The 22,808-nt window shown below is 44.7% G+C and overlaps 1 protein-coding gene and 1 long non-coding RNA gene across 2 annotated transcripts in view; one reads left to right on the top strand and one right to left on the bottom strand.

Annotated features, from left to right (window-relative positions):
* The window catches only part of ACAD10 (acyl-CoA dehydrogenase family member 10), a 53,564-nt gene that overhangs the window by 27,394 nt on the left and 3,362 nt on the right, over nucleotides 1–22,808 (bottom strand). The window contains exons 2-8 of the mRNA XM_029057844.1: nucleotides 20,983–21,082; nucleotides 15,445–15,641; nucleotides 13,457–13,605; nucleotides 10,546–10,740; nucleotides 6,521–6,679; nucleotides 4,208–4,367; nucleotides 303–444 (exon numbers count right to left, since the gene is read on the bottom strand). Coding sequence (XP_028913677.1) covers nucleotides 303–444; nucleotides 4,208–4,367; nucleotides 6,521–6,679; nucleotides 10,546–10,740; nucleotides 13,457–13,605; nucleotides 15,445–15,628 — 989 coding nt within the window. The 5' untranslated portion in view covers nucleotides 15,629–15,641; nucleotides 20,983–21,082. The remainder of the gene's footprint in view (nucleotides 1–302; nucleotides 445–4,207; nucleotides 4,368–6,520; nucleotides 6,680–10,545; nucleotides 10,741–13,456; nucleotides 13,606–15,444; nucleotides 15,642–20,982; nucleotides 21,083–22,808) is intronic.
* LOC114809066 lies at nucleotides 10,735–15,911 on the top strand. Its single transcript, XR_003756821.2, has 2 exons — nucleotides 10,735–10,894; nucleotides 15,697–15,911. It is a non-coding gene; the product is annotated as an uncharacterized LOC114809066 (long non-coding RNA).

Genomic DNA, 22,808 nt, shown 5'->3' with positions numbered 1-22,808 from the left:
TTGCCCCCAAAGGGTTAGATCTCTAGTTGAGAAGAGCTAAAAACCATTTTCTTTTCATTGTATTTAAATTAGCTTAAAGAGTATTGTTATTATTGAAATGCCTGAAGGCACTTCTCTAGAATCTCGATAGGCTGAGTTATCAAAGTAAACAACTAGAGGAACTCATTCAAGAACCAGCTCGTTTTGGGCAGGGAAGGTGTCACCAGCTCTGTTGTATTGAACTCTCCCAAGCACTTAGTACAGCGCTCTGCCCAAAGTAAGCACTCAGTAAATACTGTCGGTGATACCACGTAAGAATTTACCTGTATTCTCTCACTACAGTATGGGCAGATGGAAGACGTTTGCCTGGGGGCTTCTTCCTCAGGACCAAGCGACGATCGGCAAATCTGACGTAGTAAGTTAGGTTCGACTGTCCCTGACTGAACTGGCGAAGTTCCAGGGGACCTGAAAGGTCAAAACCACATGCAGCAGAAGGTAGAGGAAAGGGCAGACTGCCTTTCTTGTCTATCAATTGTACAGACAAGATTTCTTGTTTGTTTCATTAGGTTCCAAGAGAAAAATAATATTCTTCTTTCTTCCCTCTCGCCACCCTTTGTGTCAGAGTGGTAGTAATAAATCAGTTTGGGTTTTCTCATCTGGGATGGTCACTCCAAGGTGATGAAGAACAATAGCTTTTACAAGCAATATTTTCCTTGGCTTATACTGCTTTCTGCCATTTTCCTTCCTAACATTTTCACCCCAACTCTAGCCAAGGAAAGAAAGATCTGTTTCTCCCTATCTTGACCGCTCCTTGGCTCTTCTTTTCCTTTGAATGTCACATAGTCCATCTCTAGGACCCTGTATAACTACTAATCACCATTACCATGTGTCCTCCCTTTTATTTTTTACTGATTTTAAGGCTTTCCTTGCCTTCCTACTCTCACTACTTCCTCCTACTCTGATGCTTGGAATCTTCAACCATCCCCTTCCTTTCTCTTCTCAACTCCACTGACTTTTCTCTTCAATCCCCCTTAGCCACTCACTAGAAGGGACTCACACTAGATCTAATGACCTCAAAACAATACCTCATCTCCAACGTCACCAATTCTGACCTAACTCTTTTAGACCCAACTTTCTATCTTGCCTCCACACCCACTCATCCATGAATTCGGTCCTCGACACCATAACGTCTCTGCTCTAAACCCACTCCACCAATCTCAGGCCATCACACACTCCCTGAACTCCCTGGATTATCACCACAGTCCACTTCCTCCACATCCTCATCCACGTGGCTGAATGCAGCTGGCAGTAATTCAGGCACCAAGATGAGTTATCACACTAAAAATTCACCCAATCCTGCAGAAATTCAGTTCTGTTTTCCACTAGACAATTCTACATTCCACTCACTGACTTCTATACCCACTATGGTTAATCAATCAGTGGGGTTTTTTCGGGTGCTTACTATGTGCAGAGCACTGTACTAAGTGCTTGGAAGGGTACAACACAACAGAATTGGTAGACGTAATCCCTGCCCACAAGGATCTTAGAGTCTACAGGGCGAGACAGACATTAAAGCAGATTAGTAATAGGGGAAATAGAAGAGTAAAAGAATATTTACATAACTATGGTAGGGCTGGGCTGAGTATCAAAGTGCTTAAGAGGTACTCAGCTGGGTGTATAGTCAAAGCAGAGGGGAGAAGGGAAAAGAGAAATGAGGGCTTAGTCTGGGAAGGCCTCTTGGAAGAGTTGTGATTGTGGGAGGCTTTTGATGGGAGAGTGGTGGACTTTCAGATATGAAGGGGGAGGAAGTTCCAGGTCCGAGGGAGAACATGGACAAGGGGTCAGTGGTAGGATAGATGAGATCGAGGTACAGAGCGTAGGGTGGTGTTAGAGGAGCTGAATGTGTAGGTTGGGTTGTAATAAGACACCAGAGAGGTGAGGAAGGAGGGAAAGAGCTGTTTGGGTGCCTTAAAGCCGGTGAAAGGAGTTTCTTACCATCAAGAGTATCATCTTACCATGCACAACCCTCACCTTCAGCTCCCTCTTGAAACCCCTAACTGCCCCTCTGATGATTTCACCAACTATATTGTTGATAAAATTGAAATCATTAGAAGAGAACTTCCCATAGTCCTCTACAGCAACCGCTCATGACTCTACTGCCACTTCCTCATCTTTCTCCTGCTTCCCAGATGTTTCTCAAGAGGAGAACTCCTCCTTCCGGCTCTCCTAATTGACTTCCCCCTGCCCATGATTCCCTTTTACCTTCTAAAAACACTTGCTCCCATTCTCCTCCCCTCCCTCATTGCTATTTCCATGTCTCATTCTCTGTTGGCTCCTTCAATTCTGACTTCAAATGTGCTCAACTCCCTCCTATTTGAAAAATGCCTTCTTTCCATCCCACAGTACCCTCTAGCCATCACCCCATCTCCTTATTATCATTCCTATGAAAATTTTCTTTATTTTCTCTCCACCAACTCTCTTTTTGACTTGTTACAATCAGGTTTTCATTCCTGTCATTCACTGAGGTTGCACTTAACATAGTCATTAACAACCTCCTTATAGCCAAGTCCTGGACTCTGTAGACTGTATTCTGTCTACCCCAAAGCTAAATTCAATGATTGGAACACAGTGATTAACAAATACCATTATTATTATCTCCACACGGATGGCCTGCCCAACATCGGAAGCTCAACATGTCTAGGATCTACTAATCTTTCCTCCCAAACCCCCTTTGCCATCTCCCTCACTAACATCGCCATCCCCCCGTCCCAAAAGTCCATAACCTCATAACCTTGGGGTTCTCCTTAACTCCCCAGTATCTTTCAATTTCCTCAGTCAATCTGACTCCCAAAACCCACTCTTCTTCCAACACAACAATTCCTGAATCTACCTCTTCCTCTTCACACAGACCACTACCACCCTAGTCAAAACACTTGTAACTTCAAGCTTAGATTATTGTATGAGTCTCTTCACTAGTCTCCCTGCCTCCAACCTCTCTTCCCTCTAATTTACACCTCACATTGCTGCACTGATCATATTCTTTGAGGGTCACTCAAGACATATCTCCTTATGCCTTAAAACCCCAAATTGGCTTCTGCATCAAGCAAAAACTCCACGGGACTAACTCCAAGCCCAGTCCTATGCTACAGATTTATTCTCTTCCTCCAACACTCTCCACCTTCCCTCTCTTTAATCCTTCCATGCTAAACTTCTGACTGTCCCTCTCTCTCAACTCTCCCATCTCTGTTCCCCGCCTCATGCTGTTCCCCAGCCTGGAATTCCCCACCCCCCAATCTGTCAGCCCACAGCCCTCCCTATTTTTAAAGCCCTTCTAAAATCCCACTTCCTCCAACAAGCCTTCTCTGCTTAATCCCCATGACCCTGAACACTACAGTTCCCTCAACCATTTCTCCTATTTATGTATCTCATTTGCACCAATTCTCAGCACTTGCATGTTCATGTTTATTCAACTGTGCATTCCACTTGGTATATTGATTTCTTTAGTTATAAATATTTTTATCTACCTCCCTCATTAGCATGGCCCTTATGGGCTGAGGGATGTTATTGCCGGACCTGGGTACTGGAAAAAGTCATATCACACCAGAGTGATAGCCTCTATAAATGAAAAGCATTCTTTTGAGCACCAAGTGGTGCTTGATCAGCCAATGAACATTTTCTCCTGCTCAAGTAATGACATGGCAACAATTTTTCTAGTGAAGGAATGCTTGGAATGATATGAGGCTCTTTGAAATTATAGGGAACTTGCAACATTATTTTAAATATCACAACTTTCAAAGTTGCCCTCACAAAGCCCATTATTATTTCAGATATTAGAAATGGGACTTGGTTTCCCGGGAATTCATAACAATTAGCCTTTGTTTTCACAAAGCACCTTTATTCCTTTTTTCCAAAGTGACCTTTAAGGACTACGTCATAGTGATCACTGCAATTTCCTAGTGTGAGAAGTAGGTAGCATATACTATTTCAGAGATTTGAGTACGTTAAAATGTCTTCCTTCAGGCAATGGCAAAGCTTAGGGTAAAGTGCAGATCTTTTGGGTTGAATACCTAGTTATCCCTAGAATCATGGCCTTTCAATTTGTAGTTTTTCTCTTATTTGGGAAAACACCCACCAAAAGACAAACCTGAATCCTGCACATACCCACGGAGATCTGGAACAGGAATATGCACTTAGGAAACATATACTCCCATGATAAAAATGTAAATACCTGTGGTTTGGCTTCCCAGCAGGTTTTTGAGGTATTGCGCTAGAGAATCTCTTGGAATTTCCATCGCCTTCTTCACAGAGCAAGTGTTCGGAATGTTCTCTTGCAAAGGAAAACCCAAGTAAGTTTCTAACTCCTTCAGAGCAGTTTCTGGATCACCCACCTGATTTCAAAAAGAACTGTCAAGATTTACCTGCAATCAAATGTTCCAGTTGTCTGTTCTGGAAGCCCCGAGTCTATAGTTTTTCACAAGTGAAACTCCCAAAGAAGTAAAGACCTCTTGTATGGGCTTCAGCATCAACACTTTCATCTAATTGGGTGTTGCCTTCCTCTAATAGGCTTCCTCATTCAAACTCAGTTTTCAATTATATGGCACATCTCCCAGGGAAGAATTCTAATACCTTGATTTTGTAGTACTCTTATTTTTCCAAGACCTTTTCAAAGACAACTTATTTTGCTGTCACAAGAACGCTGAAAGGAGGGAGAAGCAGGGGTTATTAGTCCTCATTTTAAAAATGAGGAAACTGGGACCCAGAATGGTTAAGTATCTTGACCGAAGTAACCCAGTGGCAGAGCTGGGACTAGAACGCAGGTCTTCTCTGATTCCCAGACCTGTACTACTGAACAGCATGTTACTCTCCCCCAGTTCTGTTGCAGTGGAAATCAGGATTCTGGGTTCTGTTCAGCTCCTAAATGGGCTGTGGAGGTGGAATGAATACTAAACAAAGAGCTGAGTTCTCTCCCTCTGTTAAGGAAGCAGCGTGGCCTAGTTGAAAGAGCATGGGCCTGGGAGTTAGAGGATGAGGGTTCTAATCCTGGCTCTGCCACATGTCTGCTGTGTGACCTTGGGCAAGTCACTTAACTTCTCTGGGCTTCAGTGACCTCATCTGTAAAATGGAGATTAAGACTGTGAGCCCCATGTGGGACAAGGACTCTGTCCAACCCGACTATCTTCTATGTACCCCAGCACTTAGAACAGTGTATGGCATATAGCAAGCGCTTAAGAAATGCCACAGATTATTATTATTACCTATTTAAGTTGGTGGGGGAGACCAAGAATGCATCATCTCCTGAGCTGGATGAATAGAGTGATATCTGGGAAAGTGCCACTGCTGGCCACACTAGTGTTGGCCATGCAGTTGCCAGAGAGGCTGGTAGCGTGGCTTAGTGGAAAGAATACGGGCTTGGAAGTCAGAGGAAGTGGGTTTTAATGCCGGCTCCGCCACTTGTCTGCGGTGTGACCTTGGGCAAGTCACTTACCTTCTCTGTGCCTCAGTTACCTCATCTTTAAAAATGGGGATTAAGACTGTGAGCCCCATGTGGGACAACCTGATTACTCTGTATCTACCCCAGCGCTTACAAATGTGCTTCGCACCTAGTAAGCGCTTAACAAATACCATAATTATTATGTCCTGTTACAGGGTGGACATATCAGTATATCTTAAAGCACCAATTTGAGAGTGAGTAGGACGAGCTGGGAGTAGTGATTTTCCGCTTGATGTAGGTGCCTGCTTGAAATGGAGAATAAGTCAAAGGATAGAAGGAGGCAGCTTTTCCCCTCTGTGTCTCCTGAGGATGCGTTTCTGTTTACACAGAAACCTCATATGGGCAAGCAGGGCTGACAGGAAGTCCGAATACAGTTCCACCTCTCACTTATTCTCTCTTGCCTCTTTAAGCTATAGGGTACTGCGGCATAGCTACTGTACCTGGAATGGGGTTACCTGGGATTTCTTCCGTGGCCCCAGGCCTAGTCAGACAGTGATTTAACATAACAATAATGATGATAACAATGAAAACAGTAGTAATAATGCTTAATAAGTGCTTACTATGTGCCAAGCAAGCACTGGGTTAGACACAAAATAATCAGGTCCCACATGGGGCTCACAATCCAAGTAAAACGGAGAACAGGTATTAAATCTCCATTGTGCAGATGAGAGAACTAAGGCACAGAGAAGTTAAGTGACTTGCTCGAGGTCACACAGCAGGCAAGTGACAGAGCCAGGATTGGAACCCAGGTCTTCTGCCTCCCAGGCTCATGCTTTTTCCACTACGTCACACTGCTTCTTATCTTTTTAATATGCCTGTAATTCTTAGCCTTATGTTCTATCCATCTTACTTCCATTAAGACTCTAAGCAACTTGAGGACAAGGGCTATAAGTCATTCAGAATGTAACAATAACAAGGAGCATATGTGACAATGTGGAAAAAAAAGCACCTAGGGGAGTTGGTTATGAACAAGTAAGCACTATTAAATTTTCTCTCTCCCTTTGATATTTAGCGTTTTGACAGTGTAACCTGAACTGTACCATACTGTACCTTAACCGTGTGGATGCCAAGCTGGGCTGCCGCTTTTATGTTTTGCCCAAGATCATCAAGAAAAATGGATTCTGCCGGCTCCACACCCAGTCGCTCCAAGCAGAGTTTGTAAATGAGGGGATCTGGCTTACAAATCCCCTCCCGACAGGATTCAACAATCTGCAAGGGCAACAGAAGACCCAGATGAATATGTACAAAAGGTAACGCTGTGACTTTCACTCATGAATAAGAGAGCATTTGTTGAAAGACAGTGGTACAATCGGTATTGCAGTAAATCAATAGTCTACAAACTGAATGATTTTTCAGTACTCTGAGTGGTGATCCTGTGAAATCTCCCAAGTTAAAAAGGGTTTTATCTGACTAGGCTTCCTGAGAAGAGTAGAATGGAGCCCTCCAGAAAAACCCCAGGAACCATGTTGGGTAACTACATTTCCCTTTTAGAAGGTCAAATCCATGTTCGTTTTCAATGTTTAACAGTTGTTTCTGCCACCTTGGATTCTGGGGGCATGAGGGAAGCCATGGCCTGGGAGTGCATGGTTTAAGAACTGGTCAGAAACCTTATGCAAGGTTAATGTATTTTGTTATCTGTCCCAGCTCAGTTGCTTCCCAGCTCCCTTGCACACACTCCACACCATATGAGAGAGAAGCAGCCATTAGTTGGAGAAATGCAAACAAGAGAAGCTGAATGTCACTGATTCACTAGTCTGGCTCATCGTCTTTACTACTCAACCCCCTGAGGAGAAGCATCAAAAGTGCCCCTTTTCCTGCTCAGTCTGCTTCTTTCTCACTCACGTGAATACAGTGCATTTAAGTTCAACACTTCTTCACTGATTTCCCCAATTAGAAAGGAACATCACCCAAGGGCTGAAAAATTCATAGAAATCGAGCTAGTGTTTGGGGAGGCAGGGGCATATATAATCTTTGTGAAATGTTAATCATATTATTGCCCGAAGTCTAAAAACAACAGTTCTGTATTCCTTATCAAAGCAGCATGCACAGAATTTACTGCTTCTAACAGCCTAAATTCAAGAGAACTGTGATGTCTTGAGATTTTCAAGGACACGGGAGTGAACAGTTAGGACAGAAGTTGGAACAGGTATGTAGAGGAAAGGTCACGCATTTTACATACTCCATGTCTGGAAAGATGGAATAGGCTCTTTTCTTGACATGAGATGTGACTTTAGCCTTTGCATTTTAGAAAAAAAAAGCGGTGGGGGGTGAGGAGGAGACCACAAAGTTTCCCTAGGGAATGTTGGTTTTATAGTTTATCCTTCAGGAAATAGAAAAATAGAACTGGGGGAGAAAAGAGCTATTTGTTACCAGTGGCCTTTGGGCACACTGCAGGCCACTTACTAGCATCAAAACAAAGGAGGAACTTGCTCAGCACGCAGGACTCTTTGATGGACAGGGAACTAAAGGGAGGAATCTGGAAGGTACTTGGGAATTTGGATTTCTTTGGTTATGAAAGTCACAAGCTTTTACTGCAAAGGTGTGTGTGTGTCTGTCTATCAGAGGACAGTGGGTTGGTGCACCTGGGCATGTGGGGCCAGTAGGTAGCTTTGTCATAAGCCAAGATTCCGGAGTGTGGTCCCTTTGATAATGGTTATCTAGAGGGACCGACCTGTTACCAGAGTAGGTCAGTGGTTACTGGCTGCTTGAAGGAACTGTATGAAGGTGGGACCTTTGTCTCCATGTCTCCATGTAGGGAAGCAGCATGGCTCAGTGGAAAGAGTCCGGGTTTGGGAGTCAGAGGTCATGGGTTTGAATCCCACCTCTGCCACTTGTCAGCTGTGTGACTGTGGTCAAGTCACTTAACTTCTCGGTGCCTGAGTTCCCTCATCTGTAAAATGGGGATTAAGACTGTGAGCCTCACGTGGGACAACCTGATTACCCTACATCCACCCCAGCGCTTAGAACAGTGCTCTGCACATAGTAAGCGCTTAACAAATACCAACATTATTATGTCTTCTTGAGACTAAACCACCTAGGGAAGTAGTGGGACCCTGTGGAAGGAGAACGGGACTGGGAGTCAGAGGACCTGGGTTCCAATCCCACCTCTGCCGACTGCAGTGCAGTGCAGTGTGTGACCTTGGGCAAGTGACTTTAACTTCTCTGTCAACTGTAAAGTGGGGATTCAATACCTGTTCCCCTTCCTACTCAGGCAGTGAGCTCCATGCAGGACAGGGACTGCGTCTGACCTATTTAACCTGTACCTACCCCAGCACTTAGAACGTGCTTGACACATAGCAAGGCCTTATATCTATAATTACATTTACTTACATTGATGCTATTGATGCCTATTCACTTGCTTTGTGGTCTGTCTCCCCGCTTCTAGACTGTGAGTCCACTGTTGGGTAGGGATTGTCTCTATTTGATGCTGAATTGTACTTTCCAAGCGCTTAGTACAGTGCTCTACACACAGTAAGTGCTTAATAAATACGATGGAATGAAAGGACCTAACAGTTACCCTTAAAAAAATGCTACTACAACTATTACATCTATACTATTTACAACTATCTGGATCCCAACCTCTGAAGGATGACCGGGATCCAGACCAGGCCCAGTGGTACAGGTCTTGTACTCATTAATCAATCAATCAGTGATATTTATTGAGCATTTAATGTGTGCAGAGCAGACTGTATTAAGCACTTGCTCATCCAGCTCATCCCTGGTCTAAAGGACTTTGGAAAGTTCATATTGGATCCAGCCTTAGGGGTTCGGTCCTACTCTAATGTGGTCTCTGGGGGTCCCGGTCAGACACTGAGTCCACCTCAGAATGGTCCCTTCCTTCTCACTGGGCCCTGACCTACACCTCTGAATTTGGGCTGGAACATGGAGTGGCCCCTGCAGAGCTGGAAAAAGGGGTTGAAAAACTGTTTGCTGGATGAGATTCTATTCCTTGTTCTCCTAAGAAGTAAATGCGCTCAAAGCTCCCTTTCAATTTGGTTTCAGCACGGAAGGAGAAGAAAATGCTGGATCATCTTTGGGGAAATCACATCACATGTGGTTCCTGTCAGATGAAGTTGAGTCACTGCATCTAATTCAAACATCTCTGAATTAGAAGTGTGTATGCAAAGCTTTGCTGTAAATAGCAGGCCTTTGCCAAGCTTTTTTCTTCTTTAAAGATAAGCAAATTATTCTTTTCACTTTATTTTTTTTAATGGTACTTGTTAAGCACTTCCTATGTGCCAGGCACTGTACTATGCACCGGGATAGATACAAGTTAATTAGTTGGACACAGCCCAAGTCCCACAAGGGCTCACAGACTTAATCCCCATTTTAAAGATGAGGTAACTGAGGCACAGAGAAGTGAAGTGACTCGCCAAGGTCACATAGCAGACAAGTGGTGGAGCTAGGATTAGAACCCAGATTCTTCCATGCCTGTGCTCTATCCACTAAGCCACACTGCTTCTCTTTTGGCATGGTTTTCAGATAATCTAGACACTATGATGATTCATTCCTGCCAGAATAAATTTTTTCACTATATCCTTTGGCTAGAACACAAAAGCAGCCTGTCTGGGCACAGTGTGCTGCAGAATCAGAAGAAATGGCTTCGCCCGCTTATGAGGCTTTGGATTTGGTGAACCCTACCACGAGTGTTTACTTTAAAGAAGGGTTCTGCAAGAATGCGTTGAAGGAGAACTGGGGGTAATTAGTGCCACATATTTATGGTGTTAATTCAAGCCTTCCATGGGAAAAGGCCCAAGAACTTACTGAAATCTGGGGTTCTGTTGGTCTGCTGGGATGGTGAAAAGAAGAAATTGAAACCTGAGATTCCAGGGTGTTTCCAAAATGACATTAAATAAATCTTACGGCTAACTTATTGAAACCCATAAATTCTGGGCTTAGTGGATAAAAAAATTGGTATTTTAAATATCCTGGATTCATTCTGCTGAATCTAAACCTAAGGTAGTCCACAGCCACATCTACTCATTTTAGGCCTGTCAAGATACAGAATTCGAATGTTACATCACAAAGAAAGAACGTATTCTTGGCCTCTACTGTTTGAATAGCCTCAAGCTTACCACATCGAACTGTTTCCGATCCAGAGGCAAAAAGCTGTCCCCACTAGGCAAATAAAAATTATTACTGAGCACCGCAGTCTTGAAGCCCTTTGCCCGAATTCGACGTATTGCTTCCGTCATCACTGAGAACTGTTTTGCAGTCTTTTCATTGGTAAGCAGGGAGAGAAACGAATCCACCGGCACAGCTGAATCAGTCTGAGGAACAAGAGAGAACTCAGCAGTGATCATCAGCAGAAAATAATCCATCACAGCTCTGGGTTCCTACCACAACCTTACTGCTGCAGTTGATTAACTGCTCCTTATACAGGAGTCATTCTGCCTAGTCTGTAGTTCAGATCTCTCAAGTGAGGTAAATACCATCTGTTTTGCTTAGATTTTTAATTATTTGGTTTAGAAGATGTATCTCGGACTCCTTCTGGCCCCCAGGCCTGTGCTCTATCCACTACGCCATGCTGCTTCCCAGGCATGGGAAGGTTACGCATACTGTTACTTCTATTACTATTACTCCTTGTTTGTGATGGACAGAGAAGCAGCGTGGCTCAGTGGAAAGAGCCCGGGCTTGGGAGTCAGAGGACATGGGTTCTAATCCCAGACTCTGCCACTTGTCTGCTGTGTGATCTTGGGCAAGTCACTTCACTTCCTCTCGGCCTCAGTTACCTCATCTGTAAAATGGAGATTAACTCTGTGAGCCCCACGTGGGACAACCTGATTACCTTGCATCCACCCCAGCGCTTAGAACAGTGCTCGGCACATAGTAAGCGCTTAATAAGTACCATAATAATAAACTTCCAGGGCAGTAGTGGGACTGAGTTGACTGTAATTCTGTTCTGGGACTTGAAGAGGCTCCAGGCCACCAGTCTACTCAGCCAGGGAGGGAGCCTGCTTAGTGAGGGGCCTGGGACAACTGACTCACTTGCTCCTTCCTCCTTTCCTCCGAACCCATTGTATGTTAACGTATGAGAAATGAGAAACCAGAAAAGGAGCATGACCTGGTGGATAGAGCACAGGCCTGGGAGTCAGAAGAACTTATCCTACCCTGCCTTGATTACTCTATCAGCCTCCTTGCTGACCCCGCTGTTTCCCGCCTCTGTCCACTCCAGCCCATACTTCACTCTGCTGCCCAGATCATTTTTCTACTAAAACATTCAGTCCATGATTCTCCACCCTTCAAGAACCTCCAGTTGTTGCCCATTCACCTCTTTACCAAGCAGAAACTCCTTACCTTTGGCTTTAAAGAACGCAATCACCTTGCCCCCTCCTACCTCACCTCACTACTCTCCTACTACAACCCAGTCCGCACACTTCACTCCTCTACTGCCAACCTACTCACTGTACCTCAGTCTCTTCTATCTTGGCACTGACCTCTTGCTCACATCCTGCCTCTGGCCTGGAATGCCTTCCCTTTTCGTATCTGACAGACAATATCTCTCCCGACTTTCAAACCCTTATTGAAGACACATCTCCTCCATGAGGCCTTCCCTGATTGAGCCATTTCCTCTTCTCCCACTCCCTTCTGCGTCCCCTGATTTGCCCCCTTTATTCATCCTTCTCTCAGTCCCACAGCACTTATGATGAACATATCCATAATTTGTTTATATTAATGTTTGTCTTCCACTCTAGAATACAAACTCGTCATGGGCAGGGAACACGTCCACCAACTCTCTTATACTGTACTCGCCCAAGTGTTTAGTACAGTGCTCTGCACATACTAAGCATTCAATAAATGCAATCGATTGATTTAATGAAGGAGCTGGGTTCTAATCCTGGCTCTGCCAATTGTCTACCTTGGGACCTTGGGCAAGTCATTTAATTTATCTGGGAACGTGTCTGCTAATTCTGTCGTATTGTACTCTTCCAAGAATTTAGTACAATACTCTGCACATAAGTGCTCAAAAAATACAATTCTTTGATTCTCTGGGCCTGTTACCTCATCTGTAAAATGGTTATCAAGACTGTGAGCCCCATGTGGGACATGTTCTGTGTCCAACATAGTTAACTTGAACCTACTCCAGCACTTAGTACAGTGCCTAGCACATAGTGCATAAAAAAAGAGATGGGGCAATCTAAATTCACTCCTTTGGCAGATGTGAGGAGGACTGCACTGAAGCATCCAATATGGCATTCATAGTATTTTTTATGGTATTTATTAAGTGCTGACTACATGTCAGGCACTGTACTAAGCAGTGGAGTAGATAAAAACTAAATTGAACCCAATCCTTATAATAATAATAATGATATTACTATATAATATTATATAATAACAACAATAACAAATACCATTTGCTAAGTGCTTACTATGTGCCAAGCGCTGTTCTAAGCGCTGGGGTAATAATAATAATGATGGTATTTGTTAAGGGCTTACTATGTGCCAAGCACTGTTCTAAGCGCTGGGGTAGCTATAATCAGGTTGTCCCACGTGGGGATCACAGTCTTAATCCCCATTTTAAAGATGAGGTCACTGAAGCACAAAGAAGTTAAGTGACTTGCCCAAGGTCACGTAGCAGACAAGTGGCAGAGATTAGAACCCAGCCCATTCTGACTCCCAGGCCTGCACTCTATCCACTTGGCCAAGCTGCTTCTCTGGCAAAGCAACTTTGCTGAGAGATTTCCAACGACTTTAGGAGCCACCCAGTTGGGTAGATAAACAGGTGTCCATGTGTCGGAGGCCAACAATAAATTATAGAGGGCCGGTTAGCAAAGGCTATCGATTCTACTTACTTTACTCTCAGGGAAGTACAGGCTGGCTAGCTTGGGGGAAGGGAGAGCTAGTGAAATTTTGCATGGGCTCATAGGTTTTTGAAGTTTATGTTCCAGATCGGATTAAGGCTGATTCAATCAATGAAAATAGCCAAAACACATGACAGATCATCAGCAACAAGAACCAAAAAGAGGCCCTACGATATCCGCTCACCATCTCAGAGCACTGCCTCCCAAATTCTTGCAAAAATGCAGCTGCTGTCATCTCTCCTCTCATGTATTTCATCCAGGGCCTGTTCTCCCCTCCAGTGATTAAGGCCTTGCCGATTGTTCCAGAAGGGATATGATTCTGTGCCTCCCATTCTAGGGAAAGGAGAATTTTCAAACAAGAATTCAATGATGAAACAGCAGGGGATGGAAAAGCTGGGGAACAGTGAGTCTAGATTCACCCTATCGTTATCGCTATTATTACTGGGAAAGCAAAGGAAGTTGATACTAAATGGAATGCAGAATTCTCTGCCTAGAAGCCTAAAGAAACACTTGTTAAATGTGAAAAATAGGCTTTTAATGCAACAATGGGACATTTCATGGTTTTTTTCCAGGCTTCATCCGATACTTGCATTCCATGAATATCATTGTTTTGACAGATTTAAAGAAAAAAATTAGAGAAGAATTTAAGGAAGCATTTCAGCTTGGACGAGTGGAAACAGTACAGGCCCGGGAGTCAGAAAGCCTGGGTTCTTCACCGAAGAGATGCCTCAGTTTCCTTCCTCACGTACACAACAGGAATAATAATATCAAAACCCTACTTTCTGCACAGGGGGCATGGTGCAGTTGAATAATACGTGAAATTTGCCAATTGTCTAAGCTACTGGCTCTGATGGGCAAATTATTCCCTTTGGAAGCTCTAAAAATTCTTCCAAGACAATATGATTACATTTTATTTGATACACTGAGCCAGTCACTAAAGGAACCATGGCTTTGTGAACTGACAAAGTCACTACACCTTTCAAAACTTGCTCATTTAAACCACATGGATAAGAATCAGGCACATGAAAAATGTGGCTCATGTGTGAATGCCCTAAGCAGTCTTTTCATGTATTCAGGCAAAGTTATTTTTTTAATGGTATCTGTTAAACACTTGCTATGTGCCAGGCCCTGTACTCACCTCTGGGGTAGTTACAAGATAATTAGATGGGCCACAATCCCTGTCCCACATGGGGCTCACAGTCTCACATTTTCAATTGAGATAACTGAGGCACAGAGAAGTGAAGTGACTTGCCCAAGGTCACAGCAGACAAGTAGTGGAGTCAGGATTACAACTCGGGTCCTCTGACTGGTCCTCTGACTCCCAGGCACATGCTCTGAGAAGCAGCATGGCTTAGTGGAAAGAGGACGGGCTTGGAAGTCAGAGGTCATGGGTTCTAATCCCAGCTCTGCCACTTATCAGCTGTGTGACTCTGGGCAAGTCACTTAACTTCTCTGTGTTTCAGTTACCTCATCTGTAAAATGGGGGTTAATACTGTGAGCCCCATGTGGGACAACCTGATTACCTTGTATCAACCCCAGTGCTTAGAACAGTGCTTTGCACATAGTCAGCATTTAACAAGTACCATAATTATTATTATTATTTCCAGTAGGCTAAGCTACTTCTCTAAACTCTTCTTTAAAATCTGCTGTAATTTTTTCTTTGAATCAGTCCATCAGACAATGATATGCATGGAATGCTTACTGCATGCAGAACAACTATGCATTGAGGGCTTGGGAGAGTACAGCAGAATATGTAGACATCATCCTTGCCTTCAAGGAGCTCACACTCTTATAATCTAGTTGCTACTGTATGCCAGCAACTCGGTGCCAAAATTATTTTCATTAACTTACTACCTATTAAATAAAACATTTCAAGTTGCAACTGGGCTGCTATCAATCTAAATGGTGAACAAATATATGACCATAACCTGGTTTTGGAAGTCATCTGTTAAAAAACGATCATTCTAAGCATTTCAAAATCATTACTTGCCTCAGGGATGTTCCCTGTCAAAGTTCCTCTGGACTTTGTGGAACAAAGAAAGCATAACTGGAGACAGAAAGAAGTGCAAAGCAATCGAGCACAAAAGTGGCAACTGCCATCAATAATAAGGAAGGTTTCTGTCAGCATTTTGACTCAATTTATTCATTTTAAACACTGAATTTATAGCTCACCTGCAGCCACTACAAGTGGAGATGGTACAAGAACCCCACCCATGTCGAAGATCACAGCTTTGTAGGGGCCTCCTCCGGAATGCTTCCAGCGCAGGGCAACTGGGAATCTCTGGGTGAGATTCACCAGAATAGACCCCCAAATCCGTCGGAAATTGGAGGATCGGAAAAGTTCCTGAATACCCATGATGAGGCTAGCGCTATGTGTGAGTGGAGAAAAGGGGGAAAGCCCAGATCAATCTCTTTGTTTTACAGGTGTTCTAATCAAGCTGCTTTAATTTTCTATGACCTCTTTGATGCCCCTCTCTGGAATCATGAAGACTGGGGAATTGATGCACATGCAAGAATTTCGGGGAAAGGCTGGATGATGAGGAGAAGCCTGGCGGATAGATCTTTAAGACAAACATGACACTGACAACAAACATTGTACGTTCATTTATCTTTATGAATAAACAAGAAAACCAAAATCATTCTTCCCTAGCTGTTTCACCTGCAACGGAACTCTGCAGGAAGTGTCTGTGTGCATTTCCTAAGTCTGAAAAGGGCAAGTCAATGCTCATTTCTTGAACTCACGTGTTTCTTTACTTTTTAACTGTGCCCTACCCCTTTCTCACTGGCCTCAAGATGGGACAGACAAAAAAGGGGACTTTGTCAAAATTCTGTTGTATTGTACTCTCCCAAGCCCTTAATACAGTACTCTGCACACAGTAAGCAGCAGCTTGGTGTACTAGATAGATAGCATAGACCTGGGAGTCAGAAAGTCATGGGTTCTAATTCCGTTCTGCCATATGTCTCCTGTGTGGCCTTGGGCAAGTCAGTTCATTTCTCTCTGCCTCAGTTACCTCATCTGTAAAATGGGATTAAGCCTGTGAGCCCCACGTGGGACAGGGATGGTGTCCAACCTGATTACTCTGTATAATAATAATAATAATGTTGGCATTTGTTAAGCACTTACTATGTGCAAAGCACTGTTCTAAGCACTGGAGGGGATACAAGATGATCAGGTTGTCCCTCGTGGGGCTCACAGTTTTAATCCCCATTTTACAGATGAGGGAACTGAGGCACAAAGAAGTAAAGTGCCTTGCCCAAAGTCACACAGCTGGCAAGTGGCGGAGCCGGTATTAGAACCCATGACCTCTGACTCCCAAGCCCGGGCTCTTTCCACTGAGCCATGCTGCCCTGGTGCTTAGAACAGTGCTTGGCACATAGTAAATACTTTAAAAAATATTATTATTATGTGTTCAGTAAATACAATTGATTGATATTTCCAGAACTGGTCTGAGAGCCACTGGTTTCAAACCACGCAAACCAGCTTGTCTGCTGTGTAATGTTGGTATTTGTTAAGCGCTTGCTAGGTGCAGGGCACTGTTCTAAGTGCTGGGGTAGAAACAGGGTAATCAGGTTGTCCCATGTGAGGCTCACAGTCTTCATCCCCATTTTACAGATGAGGGAAGTGAGGCACAGAGAAGTTAAGTGACTTGCCCCCAGTCACACAGCTGACAAGTGGCAGAGCCGGAATTCGAACACATGACCTCTGACTCCCAAGCCCAGGCTCTTTCCACTGAGCCACGCTGCTACAAGCTATCTTGCTATCCTCTCATTTGGCCTAAAAGTAGACCCAATTGTTAAATGCATCCCAAGAATGAAGGGGGCTCTGTGCAGCTAGAACCCAGGGCTTATCAAGAGCCTGTCAGGAGCAACAGCGTGGCTTGGAGCCAGCGATGGGAACGGGAAAAGCCCAAATGCTCAAAGTCAATCTGGAGACAATGCTGATGTTATGGTTCTCCAGGCAGAATCTGGGACGAGGATTCAATTCATTCAGTCAATCGTATTTATTGAGCGCTTTGCTTACTGTGTGCAGAGCACTGTACTAAGCCCTGGGAAACTACAATACAGCACTAGAGACCATCCCTGCCCACAACAGGCTCACAGTCAAGAGAAGGGTAGACAGACATCAAAACAAGAAAACAGGCATCGATATAAATAAATAGAATTACAGATATATACATATATACATAAATGCTGTGGGGCGGGGAGAGGGGTGGAAGAGCAAAGGGAGTGAGTCAAGGTGATGCGGAAGGGAGTGGGAGCCGAGGAAAAGTGGGGCTTAGTCTGGGAAGGCTTCTTGGAGGAAGGGGTGGATTTGTTCTCTCTCTTTTTTCTTTATGGTATTCGTTAAGCACTTACTATGTGCCAGGCACTGTACTAAGCGCTAGAGTGGATACAAGCTAATCAGGTTGGACACGGACTGTGTCCCACATAGGACTCGCAGTCTTAATCCCCATTTCACAGATGAGGGAACTGAGGCACAGAGAAGTTAAGTAAGGTCAGAGTAGGCATGCGGCATAGCTGGATTAGTATTCACCTATGGATTCCTTGTGTGACACGAGGTCATTCATGTAATTTACCCAATAAGTAATATATATTGAACACCTACTGTTTTGAGAGCTTGGGAGGGCAAGATGGAATTAGTAGACATGATTCCCTGCCCTCAAGGAGCTGACAATCCAGTGGAAGAGCAGACCCTAAAATACTTTTAAAATGTTCTATGCGTCAATATCTGAGAGACCAGCGCTGGCTGAAAACCTGGGGGCTAGCACTCTTTGCTTTTGGAACTGGGTCCGGCTCTGGACCGGAGATGAGCTTAAACCAAACCAGAAGTGGGTTTTCTTGGGGTCAGGGATGGGACACCTTCACCTCTTTGGAATGTCCCCTACCTACACAGACTGTCCACTGCTGCGATTCCAGCAGCCCTGGGGACGGCCACGTGTGAGGGTGAGAGTACCCCCTGAAAGTGTAACCCAGGAAAGCTCCAAAATGATCCAGGGTATTTTCAGTTTGAACTAATGAGATTAGACATCCCAAGATGAGAAAAAACCAGGATGATACCTTATCCTTCACCTGAGTGTCCCATGTGGAACAGGGACTGTATCTGATCTACTTATATTGTATCTAGCCTGGCCTAGAGGAAGGAGCATGGGCCTGGGAGTCAGAGGATGTGGGTTCTAATCCCACTTCCTCCACTTGACTGCTGTGTGACCCTGGGCAAGCCACTTAACTTCTCTGTGTCTTAGTTATCTCATCTGTAAAATGAGGATTAAGACCGTGAACCCCATATGGAACAACGTGATTACCTTGTATCTACCCCAGCGCTTAGAATAGTGCTTGGCACATAGTAAGTGCTGAATAAATACCATTATTATTAATAATAATAATAATAATAATAAATAAGAGTACCAGGGCATCAACAGATCTCATGACTCAGTGGAAAGCGCATGGGCTTGGGAGTCAGAGGTCATGGGTTCTAATCCCAACTCCACCACTTGTCAGCTGTGTGATTTGGGCAAGTCAATTCACTTCTCTGTGCCTCAGTTACCTCATTTGTAAAATGAGGATTAAGACTGTGAGCTCTACGTGGGACAATCTGATTACCTTGTACTCCCCTCTCCAGCGCTTAGAACAGTGCTTGGCACATAGTAAGCACTTAACAAATGCCACTATTATTATTATGTTATCTGATGGGTCAGACCAGGATGGTTCAGCTGGGCCTGCCTCCTACACTGCAACAAGTATCATGGTGGAGACGGTGGCTCCAACCATGTCACTGTAGCCTTTTAATAATAATAGTAATTATTATTATTGTGGTATTTGTTAAGCGCTTACTATGTGCCAGGCACCATATTATGCACTAGGGTAGATACAATCAAATCAGGTTGGACACAGTCCCTGTCCCACATGGGGCTCACAGTTTTCACTCCCATTTCCAGATGAGGTAACTGAGGCACAGAGAAGTGAAGTGGCTTGCTCAGGGCCACACAGCAGACAAGAGGTGGAGCCGGGATTAGAGCCCATGACCTTCTGACTCCCAGGCTGGTGCTCTTCCCACTACACCATGCTATTCCTTTTAATGGTGGTAAAACCTTCTACCTCTTTCTACCTTTACTGTAGGCTCCCAAGTGCTAAAAATTCAGTGCACTGCACTAGAGACTTGCATCTCGGCTGAAGGTCGGGTGGAATAATTAGTATTAGGAAGGAGATACGACTCGGAACTGAAGGAATGGAAGGAAAACTAGTCACCACCATCAGGATTCTGAGAATAAGCCTCAGCTAGGACTGTCCCAGGTCCATTGTAAAGCTTCCCCAAACCTTTCCCCTTCTAGCTCCAGCCCACCTACCTTCTGCCTCAGTCCCAGCCCACCTTATGTGCTGGGGAAAAAATGATAAAAAGGGACACAGGCGGCTGCCTTCCTTGAAGAGACCCAACGTATTTCAGTATTCAGTATTTCAGTGAGAAGCAGCTTGGCCTAGTGGATAAAGCACAGGTCCGGCAGTCAGAAGGACCTGGGTTCTAATTCCGGCTCCACCACTTGCCTGCTGTGTGACCTTGGGCACGTCGCTTAACTTTTCTAGGCCTCAGTTACCTCATCTGCCAAAAGGGGATTAGGACTGTGAGCTTCACGTGGGACAGGGACTGTGTCTAAACTGATGAGCTTGTATCTATCCCAGCGCTTCAGAGTGCCTGGCACACAGTAACTGCTTAACAAATGTCATAAAAAAAGTATTTGCTGTTTACCCAACCCAACTCCCAGGTACTTGAAGCCAAACTACAGGTTGGGTAGGCTGCATAGATTTGTTTTTGCGGGTGTGGGGTGGGTATGAGTTGAAGTCTGTGGGAGTGGGGTAGCTATGGATTCTAAATATAGCATCTCTTCCACGTTCAGTACGTGCTCAATAAATGGAGGTAGAGGTTGGGGCGGGTGGGGGCTTTCGGGCCACTGTCGCTTCAGTCGAAGGCAACACTAAATCCCAAATGCCGGCAACCTGTTCAAGCAGTGACCACAGCTTTTCCCAGCCCAATACAACAAATTAGTAGACTCATTCCTTGCCCTCAGTGAGCTCACAGTCTAGATGGGAGGCAGGCATTTAATAAATTATGGATACGTACATAAGTTCTATGGAGCTGAGGGAGGGGTGAACAAAAGGGAGCGTATCAGGGTGGCGCAGAAGGGAGTGGGAAAAGAGGAAGTGAGGATTTAGGCAGGGAAGGCTTCTTGGAGATGTGCCTTCAATAAAGCGTTCAAGGCGGGGAGAGTAGCTGTCAGTATGAAGAGGGCGAGAGGTTGGCGACGAGATAGGCGAGATAGCAATGTTGAGAAGGTTGAACCGAGGGGATTTAGTGTTAGATTGAATATGGGGGTTGAATGAGAGAGAGGAGTCAGGTATAATGCCAAGGTTATGGGCTTGTGAGACAGGAAGGAGGTGGTGCTATCTACGGTGATGGGAAAATCACAGGGAGGGCAGGGTTTGGGTGGAAAGATAAGGAGTTGGACATGTTTAGTTTGAGGTGTCAGCAGGACCTCCAAATAGGGATGTCTTGAAAGGCAGGAGGAAATGTGGGACTGCAGAGAGGGAGAGGGGCCAGGGCTGGCGGTGTAGATTTGGGAATCAATCGCATGTAGGTAGTAGCTGAAGTCATGGGAGTAAATGAATTCTAGATTGATTGATTTCATGCAGGAGGAATGGGAGTCTGCAGGGGGTCACCTGGATGCCGCCCAACTCCCGTTCAACTCTGCCTCGGCCTGATGTGGTCTCACAGCCTCTAGGATAGCCACGAATCATACAGAACTCTACCTTCCTCCAACTGCAAAATAAGGGGATCAGAAACACAAATAAGATTAGTATTATTACTAGTACTTTTTCTGTCGCTCACATAGAGAGCAATGGTTCAGCACTTTCTTCTAGGTCATATGTCGCAAATTTTCGTTTTAGGAGGGGAATGCCGAATGCAGCTACGGCAGCTTTGCAAAATGGCCCTCATGAAAATGTTGTGGTGTTTTTATTAATTCTAAAGCGTAAGTACATAATACATAAAAAAATTAGTCCATAACTGAAAAAGAAGCTAAAAGCAGCCTAGGAGGATTCAGGTCAACTCAAACAGATGGAGACAGAACATTTCCCTTCCCTTTTATTGAATTTTCTGATGGGAGCCTCTGGCAGTGTTAAAACCTCACTGCATACACCTCACCTATGGAGGAAGTATGCCTGAATTTGGTCCAAAAAATGATAATAAAATTAGGTTTTATATTGTAGATGCCGAAATTCATAATGGAAATGTATTTAATTGATCAATCAACGGCATGTATTGAACACTGCATGCAGAGCACTGTATTAAGCGCTTAGGAGAGTACAGTGCAACAGAGTTTGTAGACACATCCCCTGCCATCCAGGGGCTTATTTGAAAAACCTCAGGTATGACCTGTGGGAGCAAGAGAAATGAGAGGCAAATATTCCAAGGAACAGCTTAAGGATGGTGTTTAGGTCATTCTTCTGAGATCATTTAATGAGGGGATCGGAGGAGTGTCTTGATGCGGCCTCAAACCTACTGCTGAAGTTTTTTTCCCCTCCTTTTGACCCTACTCATGGCTGAAAAGGGGTGGGCAAGGAGGGGGGTGTGACCAGAGGGGTGGGAATGACAGCTGCAAAGATTTGCACCTTGGTCTCTCCTGAGCTAATGGATTTGGTGACCTTGGAGATCTATTTCTGGATCTGCCATATTCTCTGTGACCTCAGGGAAATCACTTAACCTCTTTAGGTTCATTCATTCAATTGTATTTATTGAGCGCTTTACTATGCGCTTGGAAAGTACAATTCAGCAACAGAGACAATCCCTGCCCACAGTGGGCTCAGAGTCTAGAAGGGGGGAGAAAGGCATTAAAACAAGTAAATGGGCATAAATAGCATAAATATCAATAATTAGAATTATAGCTATACACACATCATTAATATAAATAGAATTAAGCAGCATGGCTCAGTGGAAAGAGCCCGGGCTTGGGAGTCAGAGGTCATGGGTTCGAATCCCGGCTCTGGCACTTCTCAGCTGTGTGACTGGGGGCAAGTCACTTCACTTCTCTGTGCCTCAGTTCCCTCATCTGTAAAATGGGGATGAAGATTGTGAGCCTCATGAGGGACAACCTGATTACCCTGTATCTACCCCAGCGCTTAGAACAGTGCTCTGCACATAGTGCTTAACAAATACCAACATTATTGTTACATATATACAAAGTGGGGTGGGGGGGAGGGGAATAGAGCAAAATTAGCAGTTGGGGCGATGGGGAGGGTAGGGGGAGCTGAGGAAAATGGGGACTTAGTCTGGGAAGGCCTCCTGGAGGAGGTGAGCCTTCAGTAGGGCTTTGAAGGGGGGAAAGTGTGATTGTTTGGCAGATTTGAGGAGGGAGGGCGTTCCAGGCCAGAGGCAGGACGTGGGCCAGGGGTCAGCGGCGGAACAAGTGAGAACGCGGCACAGTGGAGCGGAGAGTGCGGGCCGGGATGTAAGAGGATAGAAGGGAGGTGAGGTAAGAGGGGGCAAG

The sequence above is a fragment of the Ornithorhynchus anatinus genome, chromosome 2 (assembly GCF_004115215.2).
Source record: "Ornithorhynchus anatinus isolate Pmale09 chromosome 2, mOrnAna1.pri.v4, whole genome shotgun sequence".
Classification (NCBI taxonomy): Eukaryota; Metazoa; Chordata; class Mammalia; order Monotremata; family Ornithorhynchidae; genus Ornithorhynchus; species Ornithorhynchus anatinus.
Note: the sequence above shows the minus strand (reverse complement) of the source record. Positions and strands in the feature narration are given on the sequence as shown.